Source organism: Pangasianodon hypophthalmus, chromosome 17, assembly GCF_027358585.1.
Source record: "Pangasianodon hypophthalmus isolate fPanHyp1 chromosome 17, fPanHyp1.pri, whole genome shotgun sequence".
Taxonomy (NCBI): domain Eukaryota; kingdom Metazoa; phylum Chordata; class Actinopteri; order Siluriformes; family Pangasiidae; genus Pangasianodon; species Pangasianodon hypophthalmus.
The window spans coordinates 5477642-5500643 of record NC_069726.1 but is presented as its reverse complement, the minus strand read 5'-3'; the positions used below and the strand labels follow the sequence as shown (position 1 = coordinate 5500643).

Here is a 23002-nt window from a genome sequence, read left to right as displayed (position 1 = left end):
TGAGGGCAGGCAGGATTTTAGATGTGTGAGGACCAATCTCTCGAAACATTTGGCTATGCTGGGGTGAGACCAACTGGTCTGACGTCACTGAGGTCCATAGCTGTTGCATGTTTTGGCACTGGAACAAAAGTGGTTGTTTTGAAGTGGGAGGCCATGACAGCTTGGGATAGCGATAGGTTGAAAATGTCCGTGAACACTCCAGACAGGTGTTCTGCACAGGTGTTCCTGAGCACACGACCTGGGATCCTTTAAGGGCCAGCAGCCTCGTGTCCTCACCCTGCTCAGGATGGAGTACACGCTGCTGGTGGACAAGGAAATCTCATCCCGTTTTCTTTTTTTGTCATTTTGTCAATCCCTGTCTGTGATATAAAGGAGAAAGTCAACCAATATGACTGCAATTACTTAGTGCACTGACTTGAAATATTCTCCCTCATTTCACACATATCAGGTACTCGGTTTGCTCATGTTAATTAGCTATCCATCCATCAAATTGAAATTCCAGCAACGAATATTCTTCGGTGAGAGCACAAGATATTACTTATGCATTCGAACTGTACAGAGATCACAGCAGAGTTACTCAAGACTTTGCGAGAGAAAATATATATTTTGTGGTACTAACTGTACTGACTAAGCTCCACTGTGACTGTGCTTTCTCTTTTGGGTTAAAAACTGAAGTATGCGTCATTTATAATTCAGCATTAGGTCAGACTGTCAAAACTTTACGGGCTAAATCTCTCGAGACAGGCTCACTGGTAAACTTTTTGTTGTGCATTGGGAGTCTTTTAATGTTACTTTTGATCAAATGCCTGAGTACTTTTTTTCCCATTTTCTTTTTTTCAGCAGCCTATTTTTAGATACTCCATATATGCTGTACTCTCTTGCACTTTGCACTGTGGAGATCACGACAAACACCTTTATGAAGGATCACATTTTTAAACAGGAGTGATGCATAAGATCAAAGTCACAGCGCCAAGTAAACGTACTGGAGGCCGGCATCCATCCCTGATGCTTTGACTCACTGCAGTCATCTTTTTCATCTCTGAGCGATTCATCTGCATGCTGCTGCTCAAACCTTTTAGAGCTCTTATCCTCGCACAATATTTATAGGACGCAGTTTACTCGTAATAAATGATGATTCAAGACAGTAGACTGATGAGTGTGTCAGCATTTTGGAACGACCAGACGTAAAGCTGTTAAGCTTTGTGGGTTTTTTGGTCACATGACAAGCTACAATTCTTTTTATCTCATTAACTTCAAGAAAAAAAGAGGTCGATGAGGGAATGACTTTTTATGCTTAAAGCTGCTATAACATAAGTGATAACAAGAACTAACTTGTTTCTTGAATGTTACAAAACATTACAAATAGCTAATAAACAGATGAAATGTACGACGTTGGCAAGTTGTTGTCATATAAGAGGAATAAATCACTTTGGGACATGCTGTTATTGGGAACTTTGGGATGATAACAATAACTCACACCCTGTTGTTGATTATTTTCATATAAAAGCACACCCTGGGGGAAGAAATGTATATAGTAGGCAGTATTATAGAAGACAACAAATAAATAAATAAATAAAAAAAATGTTAGCTAGATAGAAAACACAAGTAACTAGTATTATGTAGGATTTTTTCTCTTATACCACAGGATAATGTATTAATGAATGACGTATTTTTATCCATTTATAGTTACCTTTAATGTTGCAAAACGTCCACGAGACAGCTCCTGTTATCAGTTATGTTATGTTATGTTATGTCAGCAGTTATAAACAGTCATTCCATTTTCTCGCTCCTTTGAATTTAATAAGACAACAACAACAACAATAAAGGCAACTTGTCATGTTACAGAGAAACAAAGTCCTGAAGACTTTCCCATGGTAGAAAACTTACTGAATGTCACTGCCACTAGAGTCTCCTTCTATAAATGCGAAATAAACTGCTCCTTACAGTTTGTCTTTGTTAAATAACATAAACAACACATTTCTTTTTTTATATTTAAATTTGTTTCCTGTAAGGCTGATGAAAATGAATCTACACCTTTTGACCAATCGGATTTGAGAACAACCAAAACAAACCAAGCCCTTTACTTGTGACAGATTATTTTGTGAGACTGATATGCACGTCTTGGGCAAGTGACACGGTGCATATACATTTATCACTGCTCAACTTGGCACATAGGCTTTTAAGAAAGTGGGCTTAAGAAAGCCATAAAGGCGTCCAGGCTCCCTTAGCACATACCAGTACAAGCAATGTCTTACTAATTCACTTTTCATGGGTGAACAGGGTGCAAGGGCCTCCATTGACCCAGTTTGGAAGGAGGTCTGTCTTCCTCGCCGGCGATTCCCCGGGGAAAGCAGTGGAGAGTGAAATGGAATACACGAGCAGAATGGCACACAGATTTCGAATGGTGGCTTCTAGATGGTAAGCCCTGAAACCGTGTGCATTTTCTGTCTCTTTCTCCAGCACTTTCCTACGTCCTTTCATTAAGTAGTCCTGCATGATCCATTCACATCAACTGCACTAATTAATATTAATGTATTAGTTCAGTATTTAGCAGAATATGTAAGCATTGATTTAAGCAGTGATGCAGCATTTAGTGTTACCCAAGCTCCGTTCTGAGTCCAGGTTATTGTCTGTGTCAAAAAAAATATATATATCTTGAATATCTTGTATTATAGTCAAATCTACATAGTATTTCCAATTCTAAGATTACAATAAATCAAATATATGATTATTAACCCTACTTCTAGACCTTTTGTACAAATTTCAAGCTTGAAATCGTCTTGTTCTACTGGCAGATAATTTTGTTTCTTTTAATTCATTTCTAAAAAGAAGCAAAATGATCTGCCAATAGAATCAGAACATTTAAAGCTTGAAATGAGTAAAATGTCTAGAAATATGTTTAATAATCTTTTAATAGGAAATACTATAGAGTTAAGATATTTTTATTTGCTAAGATGTATTTTTTTGGGGGGTTTCTTCCTGGTTCTCTGGTTTCCTCCTACCTCCCAGAAATGTTCTAGTAGGTGGATCAGTGACTCTAAAAAGCCTTTAGGTGTGAATGGAATGGACTGTTTTTCCATCCAGAGTGTATTCCTGTCTCACGCCCAGTGTTCCCACAATAAGCTCTGGATCCACCAAGACCCTGACCAGCAGTTACTGAGGATGAGTAAATCAATAAACAGCAGAATTTTGCCACATAATTTGGCTAAAAACAACAACGACAATGTTAAAATTTTTTCTTTTGTCCAGCTAAGTCGTGTCTGAAGTTTGCTTCTTTAATTTTGGACTAGATCTATGAGGTTAATGTCAGAAACAATTATGACAATCCACCAGTTTAGCTTAAAAGACATGCTTATGTGGTTTATGGCACGCTGTTATCTTTAAAACTGGACACGAAGATGTAGCATATTTAAAAGCAGCCGCACATCTCAAGTCGAAATAGTGTCCATTAGATTCAGACGCTAATCTGGTTACAGTTTTATTTGTGGCATGGTGGCACAGCGGATAGGGTTGACACCTCAGTGATCAATCCTGAGCTCGGGTTACTGTCTCTGTGGAGTTTTGGACGTTCTCCGTGTCTGTGTATGGGTTTCCTCTGGGTTTCCTCCCAAAAACATGTCAGGAGGTAGATTGATGACTCTAAATTGGATGAGCGTGTGATTGAACTGGTGTCCCATCCCAGGGTGTTTTCCCACCTCGTACTCATTGATCCACTGCAACCCGGACCAGGATGAAGATAGATGAATGAATGAACAAATGGTGTTATTTAGCCAACTGAGGCAAAGTGTGTGTTGCACAATGCTACGTTTCTGACTTTGTTACCTTCATTCCACTGAACTTTAAAGAAGCAAACTTTGTCTGGGCTGAGGTTTAAAAAACTGCATAAAAATCACAAACCGGTCCTTTAAGACAAATTGCAGGTGCTTCCACTGAGTGTTATGTATGCCCTCTGGGTTAGAACACTAACACACACTCTGCCATAATTTGACTGGCAGTGTATGCTCGCTAGTCAGCTCAGGTTCATAATTTCCCCACAACAGGCAGACGCTGCCAAGCAGAAAGTGCCAACCCTTCAGTCAGTGAAGAGGCTATAGGATATTCAGTAGCTTAATGATTTCGGTAGCAGGCCCTGGGGAGCCCGTGAGGAGCCTGGCTGGAGAGGAGAGACTCTAACGCAGCGTTTATAGATTTGAAGCATTAGCAGGAAGGGTAATTCCAAGTTGTATTTCATTTATGCTACTTAGGTTTGATTAAGATGCTGTTGTGTTCACTGTGCTGTTGTTCGACAGTCCCTGCTCGGTAAGAGGCATAGATAGGAAGAGCGTGGATGAAGATTGTTGACTACTTCACACTCTTTAGAGGCGTTGCTTGGTGCGCTAATATGTATCGACAAACACTGTGTGGCAGTGTTACTCTGGTTTTATTTTTATTTTTCACTAATTCATCATTCAGCATTTAAATTGACATGACGTGTTTAAGGATTACGAACTCTTGCATCCTTGTAGATAGCATACTATCCTAACTTTATCTCTAATGACCCTTTCTGTAGCATGAATGTGATTACTACATTTCTCTTTGCTTAGAAAAGAACGGAAAACCCATTCCCATTTACATGAAAACCAATTACAATGGAAGTCTAAGGGCACCTGTTGGCGCATCAATAAACATTTGTGTTAAGCATGTATTTAGGTTAAACATTTTTTTCATCTTCAGTAAGCATTTTATCCCAGTCAGGGTCATGGACGATCCAGAGCCTATCCCAGGAACAGTGCGTGCGAGTCAAGAACACAAATGGTCTGGAGGTCCATCACAGGCAACTGGAAACACACACATACTCACACACTCTTGCACACCATGCGAAGCCAATCCGCCTACATGACTGTTTTTGGGAATGCTGGCAGAAACCGGACAACATGGAAGAATCCACAGAGACAGGAAGCCAAGCTCAGGATCGAACTGGGAATGCTGAGGGGTGTGAGCCACTTGCTTCTTAACATTCCGTATTCCATAGATGGAAAATCGGATAGAACTCCATAAGAACAGGTTTAGTAGTGAAACTTTTTCTCATCTGTCTCACCTTCGTTGTTAAAATTCAATTGTGGTTTTCAATTAATTTACATTTCAGAGTTCCGTATTTGTTGGAATTCAAAATTCGCCCATAGACTTCCACTATATATGAACATACTATATCTCTTTTCTCAGTTCAGGAAAACATGTCAATTCCAGTGCAAGGATGCGGTAGATTAGGATTAGATTAGGTTTAAACCTGCTAGAGTACTCCTTAAATATCAGTCTCTAAATTAATAGTCTCTTAATCCCACCTTTTATAAAAGTAGTTTGTTATTATATTGTATTGTCACCTTATAGCGTTATATTAACTGCTTATAACTGTAACCGATTCCCCCTTTGCAACACGGTTCCCATGGTGACAAGCGTCATGTGCATGTTTTGGTCCTATCTCCGCCCCTTGTTCTGTCGTTAGCTTATTACCTGATTGATGGGTTGTATTAGTTCTTGACTACATTGTATCTAATATAATATGTTCGTGAGGTTTATTCGTCCTGTTTTGACCCTCGCCTGTTTTCTCCATTTTATGTATCCCAACATAATAATTAGACGAATACGAAAGTAAACACACCCCACAGGCTCACTATGCATCGACAGCTAAGGAAATATTTTCCCAGCTGCAGTATATACTGTGAGGCAGAACCGGTCTGGATGATGAATTCTCTTCCCACTATCACCTATCAGGGGTGACAGGTGTGCAAGATGAATGTGTCCGGCTTTAGGTGCACACGTCTTTTGAGAAATCTGGCCTTGGGAGCCAAACAGGGAGGCACGAGTCACTGACAGGTGCGGAGTAATTTTCAGCCAATTTTCCGCTTAAATACTGCACTACATGTTAATAAATCTCGATTCATGACTGCCCGCTTCAAGTTCACGGTTAAGGGGGGGGTGGAGTGTGTGTGTGTGTGGGGTGGGGAGGGGGTTGGGGGTGGAAGAGTTCCCGTCGATAGTGGCGTATAACCTTGACTCCATTACACTCCCATTCTTGGGGTTGAATTTCCCCAACACATATTTTCATAAATGACAGTAAAGAAGACGTACGAGGGCGATTTATACTCCGCTTCCTCTCTCTGTTCCTTTATCCAAGCTCGTTGCGACACCGTGCTGTCATGAATCATAATGGTCAGTGTGTTTCTTAGAGAAACACGCAAAGCCCTCAGGACAAATCGATCGGATTCGGCGAGTTTACGCTCCTCTCCGTGTAAACAAGTGACTTCACTTTTTTTAAAAAAAAAAGCGATAAATTCTGATCAGGCAGCTCAGGTCTGCGTAAGTATTTTATACTCACACATCTCATTTCCATACAAGTTACTCTCAGGAGAATGACCAATATGAGGAGTAAACAAAAACGAGTGAGCGCAGAATCTGAGATCATTTAGAGGTGAAGGTAATTCTTCAGCGTTCAGCCAAAGCTGAGACTCCCCTCGACGTTTTCTTCTACCCTCCCTTCAGCGATGTAATGGATTTGCCTGCTTGCTTTTAGCAGGACACGCCAACATACTTCACAATTACTAGTGTTGCCCTCTGGCGCTCTCACCCAGCGACTAACTTTTATCATAAAACATGTTCATAGAAGATACAGAGTCTGGCCATAAGCTGCCATACAGCCATGATTAAACAGAGTGCTTGGCTGCCTCTAGACTGGCTCTTGGTGGAGATTAACGGCCTGAAAGCAGTGATAACAAGAAATTTCTCTCTAGATCAGATAGCCTGCTTTAAGTACACGTCCATTCCAGCTCATGGTTAAAGGTGAACAGGACACGTTTGCTAATAATCGAGTTCTGCGTATGGCAGCATCGGGTCTCTGACGCGCCACATTCGGGTGTGGTCATTTTGTATAGCGTGGTAGGGTGTGTTAATTTTGTAGAAGTGCGCATATACAATATGAGAGGTGCTAAAAACACGTATTTTGACATGAGAAACTCAAAATCAGTTGAAGTTTTAAAAGTCCATTCTGTCTTGCTTGGTAAATCATTACTTGAAAATAATAACTATTTTCAAATTTTAGCCCAGTATTTCATTGACGCCTGTATCTGCTTTCAAAGGAATATCTTTAATGAAATGAAAACCTATGATCTATCATTTGCCTTTTAAGTGAACATGGAAGAATATTTTTATTCATTAATTTATTGATATCACGCAAGACATGATGAAATTATTAATATGGTCGTTTCTAAATTATCACTTCCTAGTGGTGGTGTTCTAACATTGTTTGCGTGTTTTAGGGAGTGAATGTAAAATTTTTTGAAAATCTTTTTTCTGTCATAAAGTGCACAAAATGTTAAAATTTACCAAGCTAAAAGTGGTCCAATTTCAAAATCAAAAGTTGTTCTGGTATTTGTATGCCAAATAACATGTTTTTACTACCCCCATCAGATAATAGCAAAAATTGATTTTCACACCAAAATTGTCACAGCTTTGAAAGGAGGGGTTTGAAAACATTTTTTAAACTTCTGGGATGACTTAACATCATCGAATTTAAAATTAACTAACTTAAAAACGCAATTTTGTCACACTGCTCTGTTTATCTAATTGAATACTGGTTGCCTGCCTTCATGTAAACAGATGCCAATAGTAGCATGTTTAAATTGCGGATTAATTTGAGATTGAGATCTAGACAGAAACACGGCTATCATTTGTCAATTGTTATTTGAATAAACAAGTGCCTTGCTAATTTGCGTCAAGTTAAACACGGCTTCATTACATCACTTAGCCTTGACATCATCGACTTTTAACTGCAAAGCAGTAATGAGCGTTATAAATATACATGGACTGCTTTCCTTCAACAAGCGCTGCATCTGCAAAACCAGCGGCATTGTGGACGACCCATCCCTCCCCTCTCATGGACTTTTCACCCTCCTGCTGTCTGATAGAAGGTTCTGGATCATCCGTGCTACCACCACCAGATTCCACAACAGCTTCTTCCCTTACTATTACGTCTCTTTTATCAGTTTTCAATAGTTTACAGACAATTTTTTGCACTAGCTTTTTTCCACTCAACACTTTCTCTTGTCCTGTCTAGTTGACGTTCACCGTCCTGCATATTTATTGTCCTGTGTATTTATAGTCCTGTGCATCTATTGTATTGTTTCCACTTCCCTCACACTGTCATGCATTTGCACTTTATTTAGTCCTGTGTACTGTGCCACTATATTTTTATGTGTTGCACCATGGTCCCGGGGAAACAACATTTCGTTTCAGGTTATATAGTGGAATGACAATAAAAACCACTTGACCTGACGCGACCTGACTTGTGTGTGTTGTGTTCAATCATTTTTCATTTCAAAATGAAAAACATACCTATGCAAATGAGCTCCGAAATAATAAGCATTACAAAAAGCCCTCATATTTCTCCTTTGCTTGTTTTTCATTAATTTCATCCTTCCCATTCATCATCTGCATTGTGAATGAACGGTTTCCATATTAATAATGTGAATGAGTTTACTTGAAAACAAACCCTAAACTCATTCAGAACCAAATTTATTCATGTAACTCTTTGAACATATTGTGAATGTATTGGATCTTTAAGACTACACACAATGGCCTCTATTTTTTTTTTCTTTTTTACAATAGCCAAGTGTAAAAACAAGGAGTAATTTTTTTTTATTTTTTATTTGTTTGGTTAGAAATTATATTGATTTTATTCATATGAAGTTGCATTTGTAATGACTGGTCAACTGTATGATTCACATTTCACAAGCGAGTTGTTTGTTCTAATTTGTTGTGTGAAAATAATGTGCTGGATCAAGTGCTATTTTATAAGCTGCCCAATAATGAAGGTGGAAGCCATATTGCTAAACCAAATTTGCAGTGTTTAATGGGATAATGATAACTAGGGATCTAGCGATATACTGGCAATCTACTAAACTCCTATTAGATGTCTTGCTCTGATTGTGTTATTTAATATTACGTTCAATAGCAAGAGGGAAAAAAAAAACAATATTTCTGTCTTCAGTCCTTATTTTCTATGCCTAATTTTTTTACACTTAAAGGCAGGGGTTTGTGGTTAATGGCAGTGGTCTACATGTTATAAAAAACCTTTTCTCTGACGCTTCTACTCAAGAAAAATCTGGCAACCTTGGATGTGTGAACTATCCTCAGGTGATTTTTATAATCTGAAGGATAAGCCATAAAATCAATATAAACAGGTTCTTAGCCAATTCCCTGTATAAACATTAAGGTAACTTTTGGACACACATTGCCGACTCAAGTCATATTTAGTTACAACTTGGGTTAAGTAATCAACATGACATCAACAAAACTAATTTGGAGAAAAATGGGACAGAAGTTTAATGTGATTCCTATTTTGGAAGTAAAGTAGGATTCGAAATACCGCTGGACCAGCAGATTTTGAATGTCACACTATCTGTTCTGTTACTCCATCCACTTCAGCATGAATATTTGCAGCAATTTCGTACCATGAACATAGCAAATAATACCAAATAGGCTTTACTTAAGATAACAGAATTGGATTAAGGCTATAGAAGAAAAGTCAAACCTAGTCCTGGAAGGCCACAGAGATTTTCTCCTCAGAGATTTTTTGCTTCCTCTTCTAAACCACCTCATAGTAAAGGAATTAATTAGTTATTAGGGTGAATCAAGTGTGTTAAATGAGACAGAATGATAAACTCTGCAGTGCCGTGGCCCTCCAGGACTAGAGTCTGGCACCTTTATAAAGCGTGGAGAATTAAAACACTGAGGGTAAAAGATGAAGATTAAATATCATATATACTGTATTTGCATTAAGGGTTTGGGAAGAAATGCTTGTTCTGCATAAATTAGGCTTATTCAGTATTTCTCAAACCTATTACACAAACATGAAAAAATTGCTTTGGCATAAGGAATGCTAAATGGTTGCTCATCTCTCCTGTGAGTATGATACGTACGCTGCCTTGTGATAGGCCTGTGTGAAGAGAACAACTTTCGGATGTCAGAAAGACGTTGTGTTATTTTGGATGGTTGGACATAAAACTATCGACAAGTCAGACATGGAATAATTGGCCCAGATTACTTGAGAATGTCAACGTAGCTATTATACCACTATACTATTTATATACTATAGCTATTATACCACTCTACTATTTATATACTATAGCTATTATACCACTATACTATTTATATACTATAGCTATTATACCACTCTACTATTTATATACTATAGCTATTATACCACTATACTATTTATATACTATAGCTATTATACCACTATACTATTTATATACTGTAGCTATTATACCACTATACTATTTATTTACTATAGCTATTATACCACTCTACTATTTATATACTATAGCTATTATACCACTATACTATTTATATACTATAGCTATTATACCACTATACTATTTATTTACTATAGCTATTATACCACTATACTATTTATTTACTATAGCTATTATACCACTATACTATTTATATACTATAGCTATTATACCACTATACTATTTATATACTATAGCTATTATACCACTATACTATTTATATACTATAGCTATTATACCACTCTACTATTTATATACTATAGCTATTATACCACTATACTATTTATTTACTGTAGCTATTATACCACTATACTATTTATTTACTATAGCTATTATACCACTCTACTATTTATATACTATAGCTATTATACCACTCTACTATTTATATACTATAGCTATTATACCACTATACTATTTATTTACTGTAGCTATTATACCACTATACTATTTATTTACTATAGCTATTATACCACTATACTATACTATATACTATTTAATGCTGTTATATCACAGCAACCCAGTCTCACCAAAAAAACGTTTGCATGCTACGTATTAGCAGCACCTTCTATATGATGGATATCAAACATAATAATAAAATAAAAATATTAAATAATAAATAACAAAATTAAGCAATATAAACTCGATATATTCCACATATAAAAGTGCAGTAATCCATGTTAATGATATGATTTGAAGTCAATTAACATTAAGCGAGGTTTACATTAGTTAGTCGTCTTATGAGTAAATTTACACACACTCAAGAGCACGTGTAGGATACGAACGTGTTTTCAGAATTTGGGGCACTTTCCCGAAAACCAGATTTCTTCTGAAAAATGCTCGTACGAAAGATTTACGAACAAATCTGTTTGTATAATATAAACGAGCGTAGCTTTGTTCACGTGTAAAGTTCGTGCTTTTCACAACATATCATTAGAATTATCGAAGCTAATTATCGAAATAAGCCTAACATTGCAAACACAGTTGGGTTTGGAAGTCACATGGTTAATGCACTATGGTAATTTGTGTATTTTCAAAATGTGGGAAGTCTTAGCAGCCTAAAGAATTTACAGGGAAAAAGCTAGCCACATTTGAAAAATACCCACATTACCACGTACCTTTTCCCTATTTACAACCAGTTTTCACTTCAGCTTCAAACTACTCACTAATATTCCTAAAGCCGACCCAAATTGACATTAATATGTATTACATTCTCAGTGATGGGGCGCATTTTGGATATCAATACCGGCAGACATCTTCTTTCCAAACCGGCCTTTTTTCAGTTAAATTGTTTCAAACCCATTGAAATTTCATTCATTAATGTGAAACCACAAGCTAAATCGAATGCTTGCAATCATCCTGACGTGCGAGCTGTCCTGACAGAGATGAGCTGTAGGATCGTTGAAAATGAACTTTACCCAGAGAACACAGAGAGTTTTGTGTTTGAGGAACAAATGAAGGCATTTAGTTGCTGTTTTGCAGCAGGAGTACATCTCTCTCCAGGCTCTTTTCACTCTGCTGTTTGAGTTCACTCGCGCTAGACTAGACAGCATCCCAAATGGCATACTAGTGTGCTAAGTAGTATGTAAAAATAGAGCAGCACTAGTTGGTTGGTTTTGCTGTGTGTTGATTGGCTGCCAGGGGCTAAACAAAGTTATTCAGATTTATAGCTAGTGAATACTTGATTCTGATTGGTCCAATCAGAGTTCTGGCTGTAATTCAAATGATTATATTAATATACACATTCTAACTTGTTATTGTTTCTGTAGTAACTCGTTCACAGATGCTTGTATGGCAAACGAAACAGGGAAGGAGTCTCCAGTGTCAGAGTTTTCACATGTAAAGCTGTAACTTTTCCATCGAAGGATGGAAGATTTTCCATATTCTTTGTAACATGAGCTGATTTTTTTTGTCTTATTAATATTGAGAGAGAGAGAGAGACAGAGAGAGAGAGAGAGAGAGAGAGAGAGAGAGAAAGAATGGTGAAGGAATGAGTATTTATAGCTGCTATAATTGTTGTGATAGCAGGAACTAACTGGTATCGTGAACATTCCACAACATTAACCATAGCCATAAATAAATAAATAAATAAAATGTACAGCTGGAAATAAGTAAAAACACAATTGTTGGCTAATTGCTGTTGTATAAGAAGAATAAAACACTTACCGACATGCTATTATTGGAAAAATAATGAACTTCAGGTAGTAATAGTAACACTGCTTTACATCAGGACACACATGTTGATTATTTTCCTACAGCAGCATGTCCTCATGTGTTTTATTCCTACATCATGTACCATATAGGAAGAGATACATCTCCATCAAACTCGCAGTCCTTTGGGTAATAAAAAAAAAAAAAAAAAAAAAAAAAGCAGGCGTGGAAAAAGTGACAGCAAGAAAAAAAGTAGGTCGTCTGGCAGAAACTGTAAACAGCAAACATTAACTGTGTACTTCAACTCAGCGAGGATGAGCTCAGCTTACTCGGGAGAATCTGTTAAAATATAGCACGGCTTTGATTCCGCGCCTGACTTCCTGAGATCCTCGGAAATCTCACAGGCCACGAGCACCAGAATATCTTCGATATTCTTCTTTACCCCACTCTGGTCATTTTCATGGCAGGCACTTGAACTTAAAGTGCAAGTTAATCTTGGTCTTTTTTTTAAGCCTCAAGCTAAAAATTACGCAAAGCATCATTTCTTCTATGGCCTTGAGCAATACATGAAAAAAGGAGCAGGAGCAGAAACTTGTTTTGAAGCACCTAGGAATTAATTAGCTTAAAATTTCCGCCAAGTGTCTGCTGAGAATTTTTTTTTCCAAACAGAAAATTGAAAACTCTGTATCTGTCACACTGTACTAGATTCAGATATAGGAGCCGAGAGTGTTTAGGAGACAGTTGGGAGTGAGCAAAGTTCAGAGGCATCTGTTTCTATTACTGCAAGATAAAGTGTATTAGCCCTTTCCTAAACACACACACACACACACACACACATTCTAGATTATGTACACCCAATTGGTTTGTTCATCTCGTCCAGTTTGTTCAAATATCAGAGTATAGTGGATGCTGAAATCGAACATGTATCAGAAGCTTGTTTTAAGCCTGTAATGCTGTACTGGATTCACACCATGTTTGCCGTCATGGTTGAAAAAAAAAAGTATAACCCTTTCACTCATAAATTCACGATTCTAGAAAAAAATCATTCGTACCATTTTATGTATTTTTCTTACAACCATTGGTGGTGCTGTTGCGCATGTTTCCATAAAAAAATCCACAACAATCCCCCTTCAGACATTTATAAACAGCGACTCTGATGCAGACGCCAAAAAGGACTTTATAATGATGTCTTTATAGCTGAAAACGTAATCTGGAAATGTGTTGCACAGAATATTAAGTGCCTGAGCTGTTAATACGGCGAGGCTGAATCGGAAATGGCTCGCTATTAAGAGCCGTATAGAGACGCAGTAGAAAGTGCTTGTTTCACACCGAGAATAAGGAGCTACTTGGATTTCAGCCAGAGTCAAAAAACCTGACTGAAGACAGCATATTAAATGATCCAAGGTCATGTCATAGACAGACGCTTACGGTGTGGGCTGACCCAAAGCCAAATGCCACAGATTAGAGGGCAAGTCATTAGCATGATGAAAAAAAAAAACCATCCTGTCTATAATAAAGATCCGTCCACTAGGGGAAAGTAGAGAGCATTAAGATCATGGTGTACTTTCTACCTGACACTTTTTATGTGAAAAACTGTCGCGTAAAAAAAGTGCTGGAAAAGGAAAATATCGGTTAAAATTTTTTTTATGTATGCTTGAGATGGATAAAAAGAAATAAGTGCGAGTCCAGCGTTACAGATGTGACATTTGCGTTCCAATTGACTAATAAAATGTCTCTGAGCAGAGACAAGCTTATGATCAATAAGTCAATTTGCATATGATGTTACTTAAGACAAATCTTAAAATCTTGTATATTATTTTTATATATATATGTACATATATAAATACATAGCAATTTATCGGCATTATGGATGTGCCATGAAACAGATAAACTTTTTGCCGGAGACAACACATTTTCTACATGTATTTAGGAATATAACGTTTTTAAAAAATGGCGTTATGGACGTGATATTTTTGCGTTATGGATCTGACATGTCTGAACCGGTACTTCATACAGTACCTATATGTGATATATAAATGTTTATAGAATTTTCTCTACAATTCAAGCAGAGATGTTAAATACAGTGAAAAGACACGAGAGACCTTTTTCAAAGTGTGCTCATAATTTTAATTTAATTTTTTAATTTTCCTTGGTAAGCTTTGCGTCAAATCGCGCATAAGCAACTGACATGATGACAGTTACCTTTTAGCCTGGGGAAGATACGCATACATGTCGTCGACTCACTAATCAGATGAGAAAGTGTCAGTTAATGGAAAAAAAAAAAAAAGAAAAAAACTAGCTAGTATCTGGTCTGATGAGACGTCTTTAGCTAAAGAATTTACAAAAAAATTTCATGTGATTGAATGAGGGGTAACATACGTTTATCAGCTTTGCTACAGTATTTTTCAAGCACTTGGTTCAGTCTCATGCTTGTGTCCTAATTTCATTTCTTGCTCAAACTTAACTCTGTATTTTGACACGAATCATGGAGTCAAAAGCTTAAAGAAAAATCCTTAAAGAAAAGCCACCATCTTTTTTTCACACATCAGTGCTGGTTTGCATAAAGTTAACCTGCGGCTTCACTGAACCTACCACAACCACGCCCACACCATGAAGCCACGCCCCCAGTATCTGTTGCTTGCCAGCTTTTATTGAAACAAGGAGCTTTGTTGGCTCAGCATGTCGTTCCGTCTGACACCTCGTTAAACGATACGAAACAGTTTCTCTGTACGACTGATGCAACATATATACATAGATTTATATACTTAGCTTTAGTTAAAACTCGTAACTTGCTGTTCGTCATTCACTTGGCTGCTGTAACAAGGCAAATTCCCTCAGCGGATCAATAAAGAACGATGTGTGTATGTATGTGTGTGTGCATGTTTTAATATCTTTGGCTGGGACCAAATGTCCTCACAAGTAAGTAAGTGTGTGTGTGAGTGTGTGTGGGCATTTTTTAATATCTTTGGTTGGGACCAAATATCCTCACAAGTGCGTGTGTGTGTGCGCGTGCGTGCGTGTGTGTGTGTGTGTGTGTGTGTGTGTGTGCGCACATGTTTTAATATCTTTGGTTGGGACCGAACGTCCTCACAAGTGTGTGTGTGTTGGGGTTGTGGTTGTGTAATTATAAATAAATAAATAAATACTTCCTGAGATTAAGGGTAGGTTTAGGTGTAGGTATTAATTTGTTGCCTTATGTCAATGGTAGGTCCTCACAAGGATAGTAAGACAAATGTGTGTGTGTGTGTGTATGTGTGTGTGTGCAGGCATGCTGAAAGCCTGTGTACACACTGCCTACTGTCAAAATACTACACCATCTGATTTTGACATAGTATTTATGGAGTATAAAGGCTTGAAGGCTTGATTTCTGATGGTGATGCACTTTTTCTATTATTTCTATTATTTTTTCTATTATTTCTATTATTATTACGTCCTGGTGTGCAAAAAAAAAAAAAAAGAAAATTTGTTATATGGCAATTTTTTTAGCCTTTTTTTTCTTTTTTTTAAACTACACCAATCTTGCCTCAGTCTGGTCTCACACTAGCCCGACTCTGCCACTAGTAACCGAGTAGAAACCAGAATAAAATAACACTTGGTGTTTGTAACATGCATAAGCATGCATAAGCAAATCCAGCACATGCATTGCTATGAATGCGTACTATGCATACCTATGTGCAGATTAACACCACCACCACTAACACCACCACCACCACCAGCAACACGTTAAAGCTAGGATATGCCTGTTATATCCCTAAAACATTCTTTAGAGTCATTCTTTAGAGTGAGTCATTCTGTAGAGTGATTTGGAAAAGGAGGCATCAGTTAGTCCATTTGATTACTCACTGCACAACTTTAATGCAATCTGTGCAATTTATTATGATGATGATGAGCATGAGGATGATTTTTACATAATGAAGAAAGATGCTTTCTTAAAAAGTTAAAAAAAATAATAATAAGAAAAAAAAAAGCAGCACGCGCCTGTGCATCTTCTCAGCACTTTGAGGATGAAGGAGAAAAGTCTCACCTTTGCAGGATGACAGAGGGACACAGCAGAGCATCAGGGCGAGTTTGATGAGCGCTGTGTGTTTCGCTCTGAGCGGTAAATCCATGCTGAAGCGGAAGCGGAGCTGCTCTCTCTCTCTCGCTCTCTCTCTTTCTCTCCCTCTCTCTCTCTTTCCCTCTCTCCTCTGCGCTCCTCCGCTGGAGGAATGAGCGGCGCGCGACTCTCTCTCCACTCCGCTACTGGCAGACCCGGGCGCGTGCGTGTGGCATGTACTGTTTGGCCACGCCTCCGAGCAGAGCAGGAGCGAGGGCGCGCGCGAGGCGGTGTGCACGCGCGTCAGCTCCCGACGCACGAGATGGGAACCCCAGGGTAATGAGTTCCATGGTGCAGAACTAGGACCCGCTTCATATACATATTTAACAGAGCACAATGCTGAATATGTGCTACACTCTGCTTCTCTCTGTTATGTTACACAGCCATTCTGATTGATAGTTTTATCTCTGTCTCTCTTTCACTGTGCTTCTGCTCGTCCTCCTCCTCTCTGTTGCATCTCCTCACTGATTGCTGAGAAATCATACATCAGAAATGCAGCTCACGTTGTGCAAATCAGCTAAAGTTATTGCGATCAGATAAAGTTAATGCGATCAGTGTACATTACTGCGATTAGCTAACCTTACTGTGATTGGCTTCTGATGGCGTTACGATGATCAGCTAAAATAACTGCAATCAGTTAACATTACTATGATCAGCAAATGTTACTGTGATTACCTGACCTTACTGCGATCAGCTAAAGTTCTTAGGATCAGCTAAAATATTTGCGATCAGTTAACGTTACAATGATCAGCAAAGGTTACTGTGATTACCTGACCTTACTGCGATCAGCTAAAGTTATTAGGATCAGATAAAGTTAATGCGATCAGTTTACATTACTGCGATTAGCTAACCTTACTGTGATCAGCTAAGGTTACTGAGCTCAGAGGGCATTACAATGATCAGCTAAAATAATTGCGATCAGTTAATGTTACTTCGACCAGCAAATGTTACGGTGATTACCTCACCTTACTGCAATCAGCTAAAGTTCTTAGGATCAGCTAAAATAATTGCGATCAGTTAACGTTACGATGATCAGCAAAGGTTACTCTGATTACCTGACCTTACTGCGATCAGCTAAAGTTCTTAGGATCAGCTAAAATAATTGCGATCAGTTAACGTTACAATGATCAGCAAAGGTTACTCTGATTACCTGACCTTACTGCGATCAGCTAAAGTTATTAGGATCAGATAAAGTTAATGTGAACAGTTTACATTACTGTGATTAGCTAACGTTACTGTGATCAGCTAAGGTTACTGCGTTCAGAGGGCATTACAATGATCAGCTAAAATAATTGCGATCGGTTAATGTTACTTCAACAAGTAAATGTTACGGTGATTACCTCACCTTACTGTGATCAGCTAAAGTTCTTAGGATCAGCTAAAATATTTGTGATCAGTTAACGTTAAAATGATCAGCAAAGGTTACTGTGATTACCTGATCTGACTGCGATTAGCTAAAGTTATTGGGATCAGCTAACATTACTGTGATCAGTTAACGTTACCACGATCAGCAAATGTTACTGTGATTACCTGACCTTACTGCGATCAGCTAAAGTTATTGGGATCAGTTAAAATATTTGCGATCAGTTAACGTTACAATGATCAGCAAAGGTTACTGTGATTACCTGACCTTACTGCGATCAACTAACATTCTTAGGATCAGCTAAAATAATTGTGATCAGTGAACGTTACTTCGAAAAGCAAAGGTTACTGTGATTACCTGAACTTACTGAGCTCAGCTAACATCAGTGTTATCAGCTAACATCACTGTGGTCAGCTAAGAAACTGCACTACAAAGAAATTGTGGGGGGGAAAATGTTAAAATAGAACAATGTCCATCCCAATCAGTTCACTCAAAATACCAGTAATCTATCATATCTGAACGCCACATCTGGATCCTGATATTTTTGAAGATTTTATTTTTCTCAGATTTGCTCACGATCTGTCAGCTTGGATAGAGACCATTAGCGAACAGCGATCTTCAAGTCGTGCCACAGATTCTCAGTTGGATTGAGGTCTGGGCTTTGACTGGGCCATTCGAACACATTCTGGTTCTTGGCTTTGAACCACTCCAGTGTAGATTTGGCAGTATGTATAAGGTTGTTGTCCTGTTGGAAGGTGAACCACCATGTCTTGCAGATTGGAAAAGGTTTTCTTCTAGCACTGCCCCATATTTGGCTCCATCCATTAGGCCCTCAACTGTGACCAGTTTCCTAGTCCCTACTGATGAGAAGCATCCCCACAACAACATACAACCACCACCATGCTTCACTGTGGGATGCTGTTTGCTGAGCCTTTTCATAATTTTTTTTTAATAGCTTTTTTTTGTGCTACTCTTCCATAAAGGCCAGCCTTGTTGAGGGTCTAGGCGGTGGTTGTCCTGTGAACAACTTCTCCCATCTCATCTGTGGATATCTCCAGATCCTTCAGAGTTACACATGGCCTCTTGGTTGCTTCTCTGACTAATGCCCTCTTTACTGCCCTTTGGTGGATGGCTTCTTCTAGGCAGAGTCAAGTTTTTTCCTATTTCTATCTATCTATCTATCTATCTATCTACAGGTGGTAATGCTGCACAATTATGCCGTGAATGTTATTATTTTCTTCCAGGTAGACCGAGTTTCCCTGTCCTTGTTCCACTGCAGTGATTTATGATCTAAGATTTGCACCTCCATCTGTTAAACTCGTGTCAACCCTCAGGTTAAATCTGACAACATTAATATACACAGCAACGAGAAGCTTTAACATCATTCATTCAGATTAAATCTATGAACAAACTCTATGAAATAAATGTCAAATACACTTTCATTACCTCCATAAATGTTCCATTCTGTTTATTCATTCTGAATTATTTAACAGATGTTAAGCTGTAGTGAAATACAGCCAACCTGTAACTGTGTGTGTTATCTCAAGCCTGTGCAGGAAGTTTAGAAAAATAAACAGAAAGAAAAAAAAAAAAAAAAACGTCGTAATGGACGGCACTGAGTAGACTGTCATAACAAAGCATCACCGTAGCACAAATCGATGGGCGTCACATCGAGGCTCCGATGTTCTAGAGCGGGAAGGGTGAAGCACACTTACACAAACAGACCACATCTGCGGGAGAGAACTACTCATAACCACCTAACCCGTTAACCTGACACACACTTGAAAATATGCACACACTCAGGAAGCGCTGTGAGCTCCACGGCGCTGAAAGAAAGAGACGTGATTGTTCGGGCAAGCTTTAGGAAACCACTCAGCCTCAATTATAATGACATTGAAGTAAAACAGAAGAATTGTAATCAAAGGTTCGGAAAGAAAACAACCTCAACAGGTGGTCTAAAATACATCTGTGGTTTTTGGGGGAAGAATTTAAGTCAAGTCAAGTGGTTTTATTGTCATTTCAACCATACACAGCTAGTACAGTACACAGTGAAATGAAACAACGTTCCTCCAGGACCATGGAGTTCCACATACATGAGTGCCCAGACACACGAAGATTTTCTAGTGTTGCTCTGATTGATAGCTGAATGAGTATGTGTGTGTGTATCACAGGAGTTCAAACACATGTTTGACAGTTTAAATGTGAAAATGTAAAATTACAATAATACATTTGGATTGGAAGCTGTCAAACCAATAATGATGCATTTCTTACTTTCGAGAGAAAGCTGTAGAAGTTCTCACATTTGTGCGCTTTCTTTCTCTCTCTCTCTCTCTCTCTCTCTGTCTCTCTCTCTCTCAAACACACATACACACGCATTCCCTCACTTTTATTACAAGTTGTAGCAAAACTCTTGAATGAACAGCTGTGTGTGCTGAAAGATACAGTATGATTGGATAAAAACGTATCATTTCTCTCAATATCACCAAATTAAGATGTGTGTGTTGTTTTTTTTTTCATGTTGGATGAAGACGCCACTGCTGGCAGATTTGAATTTGCATGTGTTTGCTTATAATTGGTATGTGTGTGTCAATCTTGGATGGGAAAAAAAAGTGTTAATGTTGCCTGAACACATGTTCCAATTTATTTAAATGATGTGTAAAATTATTGCAAAATCAGGGATCATTTAAAAAAAAAAAAAAAAAAGCTTGATGGTAATCAACTTTAAATTATTTTCGATTATTTTCAGTACAAAGATAATACTAGCTTTACAAGAAACCTGTGACATGCAGTGAGTGAAGGCAGGATGCAAGTGTGTAAACACAGAGTGTTCCTTAATCGAGGCAATCCAAGAATCGTAATTGGTGCGTAAACAGTTTTGACCCCTAGGTCAAAACGCAGGCAGGCGACATCAAACGTGGATAATATATAAATTAAAAAAAGTCTAAAAGTCAAAATATAGGCAAGAGTCAAAAAACCGGAACAAACATGGGGACTAAAAATCAAGTTGTTGGTGATTCTCTTTCGGCTGCTCCTGATAGGGGTTGCCACCATGGATCATTGGTCCATGTATTTGATTTGGCACAGTTTTTACGCCAGATGCCTGGTTCCTGACGCAACCCTCCTCAATTTTATCCAGGCTTGGGATCAGCACTGAGAGCACACTGTTGCACGCAACCTCACTGGCTGGGGTTGGTTCCCTGGCATGGCCAGGAATTGAACCCGGGCTGCAGCAGTGAGCGCGCTGTGACCTAACCACTAGTCTTCCAGGGACCTGGGACAAGAAACCAAGTCTCAGACTAAAATTTGAGGTATACAGTATTCAGCTTGAACAAATGATTCGTTCTAAATGAATACAAATACAGGTACAAATAAAAGGTACGTTATTTATTTTTTTTTTTTGCCAAAAAGCTTCACATTGAAACTAGGGGTGTAAATCAGGCCTGTTATCCTGCAGGACAAAATAAAAAAGTTGTGTGAGGAAGAGGTATGAAAGGTACTTTTGGGAAGGTTGCCAGGTTTCAGCAATTAATTTCAACACTAAAAAAAGAATTGTAGGTAGCATAAAATTTGGGCATTGAGCAAGGGACACACTTTATTGCTTTTTTCTCACTCGTTGCACGTGGAAACAAGTTAACTGTGGTGCGCACGCATTTCTGATTTATTTATAAATCTGCTGCCCCATATAACAATTCATATTAAAATGATCAACTTGTATGTTCATTGTGCATGATCATTTAAGGCGTACTTAATTGATCATTTTTGCATCATTATTCAAAAAAATATATATCATACAGTCATTATAATGAAATGCTAATTAAAGGACCCTACTTTGACTGGCAGTACTGCAAGTGCATCCCAGATTTGTTATACATTCTGATCGCATGACAAGCGAACATTCCTGATCTTTCTGGAATGTAACAATCCTCAAATTGAAGGTAAATCTTATTTAAATTATTAGATGCCTATTGTTGTGGTTAATAGCTTGCTTACTTAGTCACATTAGATGCAAAGATAGAAAGCTTGCCGGAAGGTTCCACACAGCATCTGGTTTAGGAGTTGAACCAAATACAAATTGCTATTTGTTATTATAATTTGTAAATGAAAAAAAAAAGATGTCTTCTTTTGTTTTCCAGTGTTTCCTGGGCAAAGCTCCCAGTCTAAAGCATGCCCACTTCGGGTTTAAATACGAATAAGAATGCAGAAAAGAATACTTAGAGCACTAAACAAATACAGTGGTATTGCCTTAAACTTCTAGTACATATAGACAAGGTAATTAATTAAAGAAAAACACACATAACAGGTGAACACAGTAGGGCAACTAATCAGTGAAAGGACAGGACCAAAACAGAAACAAAACAAAGGCAGTGCAAACAAAAGCACATGATGTGTGAAGGCAGCACTCGTTGCATGTGCTGAGAAGATGAATTCACGACAAAACAGCTTTTGAGATTTGTTTTTTCCACATTCAGAAATGTATAAAAGTAAAAATTCTGGTTCGATGTGATCTGAAATGATAGCGCAGGTAAGAAATGCAAACCAAAGTGGCTTCAAAGCTGCTCCCATGAAATTCACAGGAATTCGAATAAGCAAGAGCATGTGCTTTTTCTGAATTTCATCCGAATACTGAATAACCTTGTCCCTACTCTAAGAATGTACACGTATCCAAAACACAAGATTGCAAGCATCTACACAATCTGACACAATCATGCTCTGTGTCCAAATCCATTTGCACAAGAACCTGAGCGAATAATTAAAAACCTTCATGAGTGCATGTGGGAGAAATGGCGTGCACTGTTGCACATGACAGATGGGAAGCGTAAAACCCTTGCTTTTTTGTTTTGTTTTGTTTTTTTTTCCTGGCTGGGATTTTAACACCCTCACAGCATCACAGTCCACTGCTCGGCTGACAGACGGCACACACCGCAACCACTGGACTGCTTAATGGACATATCAGGTGTCCTCGTAGGTAGAAAAGGCTATTAAACAATACAAGAGGAACTTGAGCGGCGCACCGGGAGAACATAAGCCTCAAAGGGTAGCCGTCTTCAGAGAACACAGCAAGGATTG

At 38.3% G+C, this 23002-nt stretch overlaps 1 protein-coding gene across 2 annotated transcripts in view; it reads right to left on the bottom strand.

The window, feature by feature from the left end:
- The window catches only part of cntnap3 (contactin associated protein family member 3), a 131112-nt gene extending 114370 nt beyond the window's left edge, over window positions 1-16742 (bottom strand). For both annotated transcript variants that reach the window (XM_026943944.3, XM_026943943.3), the window contains exon 1: window positions 16501-16742. In XM_026943944.3, coding sequence (XP_026799745.3) covers window positions 16501-16585 — 85 coding nt within the window. In that variant the 5' untranslated portion in view covers window positions 16586-16742. The remainder of the gene's footprint in view (window positions 1-16500) is intronic.
- Window positions 16743-23002: the final 6260 nt, after the last annotated feature.